Raw genomic sequence first — 12,279 nt, 5'->3', positions numbered from 1 at the left:
TTCTCTTTTATAGATATGACAAGAACCCAAACCTTTGCAGTGACAGCAGTTCTTGCCAGCCTAAAAGGAAGAAGCAAAACTCTATAAGTGCCGCCCATACTGCTGTTATAATAGTTGGAGCTGTGGCGATAGGAGGACTGGTAGTACTATTGTTTTATGTAATGAAAAAGAAACAAGGTTAGACCGAGAGAATTTTAACATCAACACATCAGTTGTTCTACATGTCTGGTGGCTATGTTTGTTTTGATCTTAATAATTTACCTATGAAGGACCGCCAAATCCACCGAATGAGGTGAGCGAAGTGCCATCTCGCAACCGTCGGTTCACATACGCAGAACTGGAGGTGATAACCAGCAACTTCCAGCGAGTGCTCGGCGAAGGAGGCTTTGGCATGGTCTTTGACGGCTTCTTGGAGGATGGTACCCAGGTGGCAGTCAAGCTGAGGTCTCAATCTTCCAATCAAGGTGTCAAAGAGTTCTTGACGGAGGTAATGCCTGATCAAGTGTAAATCAGTTGCCTATATTTGCAGCTAACTTTGGAAGGCATGTAACTAATTTGTCTTGTCCTCTGTCAGGCACAAAACTTAACAGGGATTCATCACAGGAATCTAGTCTCCTTAATTGGTTATTGCAAGGATGGTGAGTACATGGCCCTTGTCTATGAGCATATGTCAAATGGAAACCTTGCAGATAAACTCAGAGGTGTGGTGTTGCCACTTCCACTTCATCCATAAGAGCATTCTAGGCTTCCATCCCCAAGTTTCATAATGCTAACACCAAACCATGCTCTTCAGGGCGAGATCGCAATGGTGAATGTTTAACCTGGAGACAGAGGCTCTGTATTGCATCAGAGTCCGCGCAAGGTATATAGTCTTCTGGTTCGGACCTTGTTCTCTATTCCTCTGTATATATAGATGTAAAGGGGTAGCCGCAGCTTATACAACAAATATGTACTAAGAGATAGAATCGATCCACAACATATGGTAAGAGGAATCTGAACCGAATAGTGAAACGATAGGTATTGGCATGGGCACGGTACTGTAGCGCGACAAGCCATTATCACTTTTGATCTATTCTGGAAGGATTACATGATACAAGATGTGTAATGGTCGATGAAACTGATGCCATGTGCATGCAGGCCTCGAGTACCTGCACAAGGCGTGTAGCCCGCCATTTGTACACCGTGATGTGAAGATGTCAAACATCCTACTGGATTCCAATATGAAGGCCAAGGTTGCTGATTTTGGCTTGATGAAAGCCTTCAATTGCGATGATGATACACATGTATCCACGGCCAGGGTGGTTGGCACACAAGGCTACCTTGCCCCTGAGTATGATAGTAATGATATTCTCATTGCTTTAGTTTGTTTCGGATTCAGAGTGCTTATTATAACACTTGTGATCCAAATCAAACACTCTTTCCTCAAATTGAAAGGAGGTGCTCCTTCCACTTTCTCGAAAAAAATGTAATACGTATTACAATGCATTGCAGGTATGCAACAGCACTGCAGCTCACTGAAAAGAGCGATGTGTACAGCTTTGGCGTGGTGCTACTGGAGCTGATCACTGGAAAGACTCCCTTCGTGCAAATATGGCAGGAGCAGCCGACCCATATTGTCAAGTGGGCGCAACAACGCCTTTCACGTGGTGACATCGAGGGCTTGGTGGACACGCGCATGCAAGGCAATTATGACATCAACAGTGTGTGGAAGGTCGTGGACCTCGCGCTGGAGTGCACGGCGCAAATTCCGACGCAGCGGCCCACGATGACCCGCGTGGTGGCGCAGTTGCTAGAGTACCTCGATCTGGAGGATAACCGTGCCATCTTTTACACTGCCATGAATGGCGACACAAGTGGCACATACTACACAAGTATCAGTGGCAACAGGAATGACATCTTCTACACCGGTAGCTGCGACGATCCCAATTCAAGTTCTAGTATGTACACCACTGGCCAATCCACAACTGATGCTGCCCACAGCAGCGCAGCACTGAGAGTGGAAAATAATCCTGGCAGCGCTTCAGTGGTGGCCACCGGTCCTGCTGCAGGATGAGGACTTTGTCGCCCATCTGGTCTAAATACAGTGATATCTCTTCTTAGACCCATGCCTTTGTGTATCTATTATTGATTTCTTCTGCAATAACAGGTTTTGAAAGCTTTGATGATGCAATGTTTTTACTTAGAGGGATTGGGATTGATTATGGAATGTATAGATTCTTATCTGGCTTGTAAAAGAAAGAAAGCAAGAAATTCCCATTTCTGTTTTCCTATGGCTGCTTAAGACAGTATAGATGTCCTTATTTTATGAGTAAATTTTTAGTTCCACCCCCCTTTTTAAATGAGAACATTCCCAATTTAACGAAATTGTCAATAAATTACTTGATTTATGAAAACTTGCGCCACATGTACCATATATAGGATCTGGGACATCGACTAGAAGACGGGGGTGAGCAAACAGTTCAACCTTTTACGATTTAGGCCAGACACTTTAGATGCAGAATTGAAGGCGTGGCAGATTTTACCAAGATCCTAGCATAGAAACTGATGGATTACAGTAAACACAAAGATCAACTTAGAAACCAAATCAGCATCCGAGCCACAAAGTTGAACAACTTTGTTCTCAAGCTTCCAAGAAATAGGGCTTAGATAAGCATTTAACAAACCACGTGTATCTGTTTCGCTTCCTCAAATTCCAGAGAATTTGTTTAAGCATGAAGCAGAGGTTACCAGTATATGATATATTGTTATCCACAAATTGAACAACACTTAATTATCAAGCTACCAAGAAATAGTGCTTAGATAAGCATTTAACAAACCACATATGTATCTGTTTCGCTTCCTCAAATTCCAGAGAATTTGCTGAAGCATGAAGCATAAGTTTACCAGTATACGATATATTTTATCCACAAATTGTCAAGATTTTACTGAGGCATCATAACAGACCTACCCTCTCTTTTAGCTGGGTGGGGATGGGATTTATGAGTATTTCGCAGTTAGTGTAGCAAGGACAATGTCATACCTTGATGAAAGCCTGATTCCGGGGGTCCAGACAAGCTTCTCCTTGTTGTCAGAGTAGTTGAGGCACAGAACCCGCATTGCTCCCAACGCAAGTGATGTGCGTGTGCCCCCCCCCCCCCCCCCCCCCCCCCCCCCCCCCCTCTTCGGCCGCCGCCGCGGCGCACGGGCGCTCCGGCGGCGAGGGTTCTGGTCGGCGTCGACCCGATACGCAGCGCAAGGATGGGGTCTTGTTGCTTCCCGGTGGGTATTGGGCCTATTGTTGAGATTCAGGCCTCCGGTTGTGGTGGGCCTCATGACAAATTAAACTAGCCGCCTGGTTCTGGCCCAAATTCCTCGTCGAGTAGTGAGTGCTCTAGAAACGGGACGCGCTGGCCGTAAAAAAAAAAATCCCTCCCCGCCGCTGTTGGTGACGGAGACCGCGTCGCCGCCGCCGCCGCCTGCCGCTGGTTCGGCCCCGGTGCGACGGCGTAAACGAACGGCACCTCTCGTCACTGCGGCGGGTGATCTCGCTCCTGCGGACGCTCGCCTCGCCCCGGTAGGTCGTCTCTTCCACTGCAGGTCTACAAGATGCCCTGGAAGAATCAAGAACCTACAAGCATATGCGAAGGAGGAAGCACAAGTAAGAGAGCAAAGGCCTCCTCGCCTCGCAATTCTGACCGAGAAGGTGAACAGAGCGCACAGAGCACTTCTTAAATCTGGCTCCATTGGGTCGTGAACCATCTTTGAGAACACACTGAACTGTGAATTGCCATGCATCTAACCATTGCAATTTCGTATTGATGCCATTCGTTGTCATTATTTGCAGATTCTCCGCCTCGGCGCGACGGTTAGTTGTAATTCGGCATGTGGCAGACAAACCCTACCTTGCATCGGTCATCCAATTGTTAACCGTTTCAAGTTTTCAACCTGTTGCATACTAGGCTTCACACGTATGATGCGAAGGAGGATGCGTCCTCGCGGTTATCCTATGCCGGATGGTGTTTATGGCAAGTTCTTATTTTGTACTCCCCTTATTTCATTTTGATAGGTTTCTGGAGATTTATCCCATATTGCGGTACTATATCATGTTTCCTTGACTAGGGGGCATGCGCTTGGTGAACACCTTTGAGCTTTGTTTCAAAGAGTTAGATGGCTACAATGAAGATCACACGAAGATCAAATTACTTGCTTTAAGCGTGTCTCAGTCTATTGTCTCGCTTGCTTCGTTTAAGGGTAATAACACAATCATTTGTTTGTAAGGGTTCTATCTATTTCAGTTAATCCGTCATTAAAATGTTGATCCTATATGTAGGGAAAACGCGACAGTTTACGTGCACAGGCACAATTGTAGGACGCACGCCATCCAGCATGAGCATTCTAACATCTGCTAGTTTAGTGAGATGCACCAACGATGAAACTGAGATAGATGATAAACTGAAGGTCAGTGCTTCAAGCCATTTTTTTTCTCCCATTGGTTCCTTTGTGTTTTTTTTTGCTTCGTGAGATGATGATCAATATCCGCCACTTGGTTGCAGATTAAGGTGCGCCTGCCCAACGGCAAGATTGTTCCAGGAAAATTGTGGAAATACGATCTGTATTATAATATTGCTGTTGTCAACATGAAGGCTTTCCCTGAATTTCGTGCAGCCGACATTCATAATCAAGTCGAAGCTAATGCCAAATTACCTCAAAGTAAACTGGTAGCCATTGGACGAGCTTTTGAATCCGGAGAACTAATGGCTACAGCTGGCACACTGCTGTATAAAACTACCAAACTTGACTGCCAGGAACTCATGACCTCTTCTTGTTATATCACAAAGGTATTTCCCCTATCTTATCGTTTATTTCTTGGTAAACATATTAATATATGAAATTGGCAGTATGACTATCATTAGGAGTGGTTGGTTCTATTAGGAATCATTGATTCATAGGGAATATCTTGTGAAAAGTATACTTCAGAACTACAAGCGTAACTATAGCGTTGTTACACATGACACCGTTTATGCAACATTTGTTTACGTACCAGCCTTTTGTGCTAGGCTGGAATTGGTGGGCCCCTTATTGGTTATGGTGGAAACTTCTTTGGCATGAACTTTTGTTCAGATGATGGAACTCCTTTCTTACCAGCCAGTCTACTTTCGAAATGTTTAAAGCACTTTGATACATTTGGGTATGTTTTCAAATTCTGATTTATGTACTTTATGTGTTATAGATCAATTTCAATGCAATCGCGTGTGGTCACAGAGTGTTGAAAAAAAATATTCTCCTTTACTGGACTATTTAAACACAAGCTTGATTGCAGAGATTAGTCCAGGATTAAAGATGGAAACGAGGATGTGTTTTGTGGCACATTTAATGAATTTATATGTTAATAATTGTACTGGTTGAACAATAAACATAATATTTAGTCGGGACTCAGGACTAAAGACGGAAATAGCTGAGAGCTGTCAAGATTAGGATAGCTAACTACTACAGATGGGTCATGATATTTGGATTGTGGTTCTAAAAAAAATGGATTGTTTCCTGAAGTTCCTCTCAAAGTGAAAAGATGCAGGACTTCCTATGAATGCACTAAGTTCATATTGGAGTCATGGGCAGACAAACTGTCTTTCCATGGATGAATTATTGTTAAATGATGAACTCAATACCAGATTACCAGTTGTGCTTATCAGTCCATAGAAATTATTTGTGTAACATAAGTTTCATTGATAAACATAACAGAAAGTTCCTATGGAGGTCGAGCTACATGGAACCTCTTATCCTTACACCTCTAACATTACTTTGAGATCTGTGCTCTCCAACTAACTTACTACTCCTTCCATCCGGAATTATTTGTCGCGGAAATGGGTTAGAATGGATGTATATAGAACTAAAATGAATCTAGATGAGGGAACCTGCAGAGATCGAAAAAACACCTCGTCCTCCTCCCTCGTTGCCCCCGCGAGGCGACGGGGAGGAACCCTAGAGCACCGCCGCCAACTCCCTACCCCACCTACTACTCCTCCCTCGTCGCTGACAAAGGGCGCGGCCGGGCGAAGCCTAGCCGGCGGCGGCGGCGGCGAGGCCTCCTCGTTCCATCTCCCAGCGGCCATGGCGCGGGCTGGCGCATCTGGATTGGGAGTGTCCTGCTGACCCAGGGCGGGGCGGCGTGACAGCGTGGCGGTAGCGCGACAGGATGGTGTAGCAGCGGCGGCTGCTCTGCCCACCGGCGGCGCGGGCCGAGGGTGGCTTGGGTCACGAGTGGTTGTCGCTACATGGGTGGATCCGGCCGGATCTGGCAATGGGGTCGGCCGGCGGTGCATGGTAGCGGTGGTGCATGCCCGGCGGCTCCAGCGCTTGGAGCTTGCCGGGCGACGCGGGTAGGGCAGTGGCCGGGCGTGGCCGTTGCTCCGGCCATGGGCGGCGTGGGGAGGTCCGGCGCATGGTGGTTGGCTCCCGGTGTCGTGGCGGCTTCACGGTGGCTCGGCGGATCTGCTTGCGGCGGCGGTCGGCTTCTCCGGCGTCGGCTCGTCTGCGATCGGACCGTTTCGACCTTCGTCCCATCTCCTCGTCGCCCGGGCGCTACTTCCATCGAAGGGCTGGCCCTCTCCCACCTACGGTCCATCGCTCGTCCTGCGCCGAGCGCAGCAGGACCGAGCTCGTCTCGCGTACGGTGCAGCAGGATTGACCTCGTCCCCCTCATGATGCTGCAGGACCGAACTCGTCTCGCGCTCGGGGCTGCAGGACGGGTCGATAGATGCCAGTGCTGGCCAGCCTATTGGATCTCAACACTGGGGGTCGCCCAGGGGTGCGAAAGGTTGGACCTTTCCGCTCGTCTCTTTGGTTGGGGTAGCGGCGGATCTCGGGTGGGTGGTATTAAGGTCTTGGATGCCAGGGCGGCGGCCCTGGTGGCGGTAGCGCGGTGCTCTTGGCAGAGCCTGTGGCTTGGTGCTGCCCGGTGGCCATGGCCGTGACGGCGGCGTGGTAGCCGGGGTGTGGCGTTCGGTGGCGGTGAGTGTTGGCCGGGGTGAAAACATGTTCTATCTTCGGACGGACCGGCGGAGGCGAACCTCGTTACCTTCTTGAAGGCGTCGTCGCGGCTCTCACTGCCCGTCGTGCGGCTCCAGGGGAAACTCTGATCCTTGAATCTGGCAGTGGTGGCGCTCCAGTGCCGTATCCTTCCTGAAGGTGCCGCCTTGGAGTCCGTGGTTCATCGTATACGGCTTCATCTCTTTGTGGTGGTAGTGCTAGGGGTGGTGTTGCTGTGCCCTGCATCACCTATGTATCCTGCCTTGGGTGTGTGTGTGGTGGTGGCGTGCGTTTGTACCAGGTGATGTTGATCTTTGCTTTATATATAAAGCGGGGCGGAAGCCTTTTTCGGTAAATAAATCTAGATACATCCATTCCTCCGACAAGTATTTCCGGATGAAGGAAGTACATGATAATTTATCTTTTTTGTTTCTCTCAAATTAAACAACATATGGACTTCAAACTTTGCAGATTAAACAAACTTTAGAACTTCAAATGTGTGAAAAAACTTTCAGATTTTTTGGTCCGACATAAATATACAAAATGATATTTTTTTTATTAAAAATTATTTTAAGCATTTAAAATGCATGAAAAAATCCTAAAGTCTTTTCCCACATTCTTGTTAGAATTTTTTGTTGTCCTAAAAAATTTGAAGTTTGTATGTTGTTTTGTTTGAGAGAAACAAAAAAGACAAATGTACCTGCACGGATCTTGATGCTGAAATGGATGGCTAAGATAAGGGATACCATGTAGCTCGACCTACAGAAAACCACACTCGTCTTTCCACCATGAAAGCTTAATTTATGTCTATGCATTAATCCAATTTGGAGTGTTTAATCTGTTTCTGTTTTCGTTTCTGATTTGGTAGTTCTCTTTTGAACAAATTTTAGCACCTTTGTATCCTTTCCCACTGCTCAGAACAATTTGAATATCAGATTTTACTTCTGTCATTTGAAGATGGCTTGCCTAGCTTTTTGGAGGGTTGAACGTTGTTTTCGCCTAGACTTCCTAGAACATATTACATTGCTCATGGGCAAACCGAAAATACAGCAGGTGGAGTATATATATATATTACTTCCCTGTTTTCCTAGTTCGGCTTCAGGGTTATTCCTTCTATCCTCAGTTCGCCTTCCGCGGTCTATGTCCATAAACAGCAACACAAGGCTACGCTGCCACCTCCCTAGCTGTTCAGCAGCAGCCACAAAATTGTGCAGAATAGCTCGCTGTCGCAGTATACATGTTTCGCCTATGCAATTTCTGTATAGTTTTCTTGTCAACTTTATCCTAGATGATTCCTATTGTTAGTACGGATATACATCAAAAATATAAATCACGTGGCAACTCATGCGATGCATACAGGAGAGTTGTGCAGCCATGGCTTGGTCTGAGGATTGGATCACTTCAAGCTCAAAAGCTGGGTACCCGTGTAGAACTACACGACAGCTTCCCCGATGCACATGGAATCTATGTAGAGAGGGTCAGTGTCCAACTCATGCATTTGATATATACACTACTATTTTTTCCATCTTTGTGTTGTTATGCCATTTTTTATGCACATTTGCTATCTGCTTTGTATGCTGCCTGTTGTAACCGTTTCCTTATAAGGACAGCCAGTTACAGGTCATCTCACCTAGGAGTTGTTTGCAAGCATCGGTGATATATAATGTTGGATCTGATCTCAGCTAACTTATATTTTTCTTCCATCTCAGTTTAATGCCAACCCATGGATTGGGAAAAATGGAAACCAAGGAACAAATGGGAAAAAATCGATTATTTCTAGACCTATATAGAAGTAAATGACATCTTCTCTGTAGACACACCTTCTTTTAGAAGACAAGTTTATAGAAGAAAAATCTCAGGTCCATCACCTTCTCTTTAGCAAATAGTAGTGTCTTGGAAGTGGGAGAGCACATGCAATTAAAAGGCTTACATAGTACAATGTCCACATGACACTTATTACATTCAGAGAACAGCGAAAATAAATGTGAAGCATCTCCATTTGTGCCACAGGCAATCGATGGAGTCCATGTGACCTACTCCTTGTGATCATCATGATAGTAGTCTTCATCGGCATCACCCTCTTCCTAGTATTATTGTGTAATACAAACATAATTAAACATGCCGATGAATATTGTAACACTATATATTTGACCTATCTGGCAGTGCAATACTCACCAAGATAAAGAAAAACTCTTAAGTTCTGGCAGAACCTCCTTTGTTTATTGGGACATCAATGACATGCAATTTAAGGGTATCATATATATTATATAGTTTGCATATCCAACCATGTGCAAAACAAGATATTGAGATCAATTACTTTGCAAACAATGATATTTGTGGTAAACCTGCCTTTTCCTTTTCATAAAATTATTTACATTAGGTAAAATACACTGCATATTGACATAAACCCGACATTTCCCTTTTCATGAGAATTATTTGCATTAGGTAAAATACACTACATTTTGAACCATTTTTTTTGTTGCCACAACTGAAAAATTATTAAGTTCACATGCATCTATCTAACAAATTATGAATAAAAAAAATCATTTTTACTGGTTTACTATTGACTTCTGGTACTTTTTCATTGTTTGAATGATAACAATTAAGTATCCGTGTTAGCATCTATTGCTTGCCAAAAGTTGTTGTATAACAATCTACTTGAGAGCGATAAGAAAAGGAATTATAAGCCATATTGTCGATAATAAATATAGTAAGTTTGAATATCAGTACATTAAGACTACAATGTTATTCTGTTCAGAACTTTTCATAATGATAAGAAATGGACACCATAAGCTATATTTTAGACCTTATGCCTTTTGAGATTGAATATGAACATGATTAGGATTTCTGTATTGTTTATGTTGAGCTCATGATGATTTGCTTGTAGGTTTTTCATGGATCCTTGATTTGCATGATAGGTTTTTGATGGATCCCCGGCAGCAAATTCTGGAATGAAAGTTGGCGATGTCATTACCAAGCTTGATGAAGTCCCTTTGTTCAGTGCACAAGAGGTTCCATTTCATAATTTTCTCGTGTATCTTTTTCCTAAAAATATGTTGCAAAATCGAACTTTCATTTGCTCTTGTTGTTCGGCTGCATCTAACTAATCCATTGCATGTTGTACTAGCTCTTCAGGGAAACCGACGTTAGTCCTTGTTTTTGGTTGTGCTCATTTTTAGCAATAACGTCTAATGTTTTTATCGCGTCAAGCAGCAGTTAAGAGCACGTCAGTCCTCCAACACGAAAATGTATAAATTTAGTGAACAAGTGCAAGGTAACATGTTTTCATGAGGCAAAGTTAAACAGTTTTTAATTACAATATTAATATTGTCTCACACAAAAAAACACACGAGAATATCAGGCCAAAACAAAATGCACAATTCATTTTGTCTCAATTCTTGTTCGGTGCATGTAGCATAATATTTCGACATATTCTCCATTGCAAGCTAGAGTTATGTGATGTTTTGAGAAGATGGATTTTGGACATAATTATTTATTTTCTGTAAGCATAATATATGAATGTCCATGATTTAAACAATCTAGTGTCATTCCTGCCAGTTCCATAAGCTGGTTTTGGACAAGACGGAGAGTACTACGCAACACGGTGATGTGATGCCTTTTGAGGTTAGTTGCGATGCTTTAGTATGAACTATTTCTCCTTCCACATTATGCATTGATTATTTTTATGTCATGCCATTGCATATGAAAATAGGTATCTGTCCTAAGGCCGGGTAACAGTTTTGACTTCTGTGCAACTATCAACGCTGAAGTGATTGACATGAGCAAACAAAACAGGTTTTTCCTGATACATATAGTTTGGTAAAAAGAAGTGTCAGTATTTTTCATGAAGTTTATTGTTTCAATGATAGATGGCCGGTACCCAAGACCAAGTGGATATATCCAGATAATGAATATGATGATGAGGGGCCCCTTGTTCGAAAGTGCTCCCGACCTGACTATCGATATCGTGTGGACCTCTCTCCTCCTAATGTTATTTGAAGGAATAACTTTAAGTTGTCCCTGTTTCATTCTCTGTTGAGTTTTCTCTTTGTGAAATTTTATACCTTCGCAAACATATGACATCCATCGGTCCATGTAGTGTTCATGTAGCTCCATCTAATTTTTTTTTCAAAATGTGAAAAATGCTAACAAACTGAAGTGCATTAAGTAAGTAAATTGCTAATTAAGGTCTTTTAGGATGAGCATGAATTAAAAATGGTACAAAAGAATAAGATCCTCTTTTACATACTCAGTATTCTTTAACATTGATGTTTGGAAGTGATGATCTTGATTTTAGATCACATAATTAACCAACATAATTAAAAAAATCTAGTAATTTAACTCTTGCAGGCTTTGTGTGGGTTGCACTTGCTGTCTAATCCAAAACCATCACCCAGCTACTAATCATGTGTATTTTATGTTGTATATAACACATGCACAATTAAATAGTTAGTGTGATGTATCTAGTTAACTTTCGACACAAATGGTCTAATTGCAGGAACCACTAGATGCATTTATACATGTCTAATATTTTTCAACACATTTTGATGTGGATTAACCTAACTTCAAACGTTACCTGTTGCCTTTGTTTCAGCTTCCCCCGATGAGGACGAGTCCACACAAGATTGTGATGAAGAGTGAGGAGTAATCTTGTAGGGTTAGTAAAGACAAGTTGAGATCTTCTTGACAACTGAAATGAAAGTATAAAAAACCCGAAATGAAAGTCTATGTTGCCAGATTTATGTTTGGTACTCCCTCTGTTCCATAATTCCTGTTGTGGTTTTAGTTCAGTTAAACCATGGCAGGAATTATGGAACGGAGGGAGTGTTAAACAGAATGGTGTAGCTAAGTTTAGCCTGATATACTTTTATTTTAGTTAACTTTGCTGATTAGCTAGCTATTAACTTTACTTGATAAGACTGGGGAACAATATAAATAGAAAACTTTCTGATGTGAGAATTTATTTAGTGGGGAAAATATCATGTGATACCAACACTCACATGACCACATGTTTGGATTTGTCTTTTTTTATTCTCTCTATGTATTTCGAATTTGGATGAACATTTAAGGTGGTGTCAAATGGATATCACACGGGGATGGAAACACTGTTATTTTCATGCATATGCTAACGGTTGTCATCGTAAGTGTTTCATTCTGTGTTTACAAGCGGAGCAGGGCTCCTGTCATGGAGCACATTTACGATTTCTAAGTCGGCCTCATAGTGTGTCTCAAAGGAGGAGAATGAAGAGCTCATATGCTTCTTCCTCCGTTAGA

General features: G+C 43.2%; 1 protein-coding gene across 2 annotated transcripts; it reads left to right on the top strand.

The window, feature by feature from the left end:
- The first annotated feature begins 3,339 nt into the window (after positions 1-3,339).
- LOC123112006 (putative protease Do-like 14) lies at positions 3,340-12,014 on the top strand. 2 transcript variants are annotated; one of them, XM_044532902.1, is made up of 13 exons: positions 3,340-3,682; positions 3,824-3,844; positions 3,939-4,004; positions 4,099-4,230; positions 4,310-4,437; positions 4,533-4,817; positions 5,037-5,167; positions 8,365-8,482; positions 9,924-10,016; positions 10,564-10,629; positions 10,718-10,800; positions 10,875-11,039; positions 11,600-12,014. In XM_044532902.1, exons 1-12 carry the CDS (start codon positions 3,586-3,588, stop codon positions 11,002-11,004), a joined length of 1,350 nt encoding a protein of 449 aa, XP_044388837.1. In that variant the 5' UTR covers positions 3,340-3,585; the 3' UTR covers positions 11,005-11,039; positions 11,600-12,014. The 2 variants fall into 2 exon arrangements, with proteins under 2 accessions (XP_044388837.1, XP_044388836.1); XM_044532901.1 differs by having other exon boundaries at positions 3,343-3,682; positions 10,875-10,972.
- Positions 12,015-12,279: the final 265 nt, after the last annotated feature.

Source organism: Triticum aestivum, chromosome 5B (genome assembly GCF_018294505.1).
Source record: "Triticum aestivum cultivar Chinese Spring chromosome 5B, IWGSC CS RefSeq v2.1, whole genome shotgun sequence".
In the NCBI taxonomy this organism is placed as follows: Eukaryota; Viridiplantae; Streptophyta; class Magnoliopsida; order Poales; family Poaceae; genus Triticum; species Triticum aestivum.
This window is presented reverse-complemented; position numbering and strand designations above follow the sequence as displayed.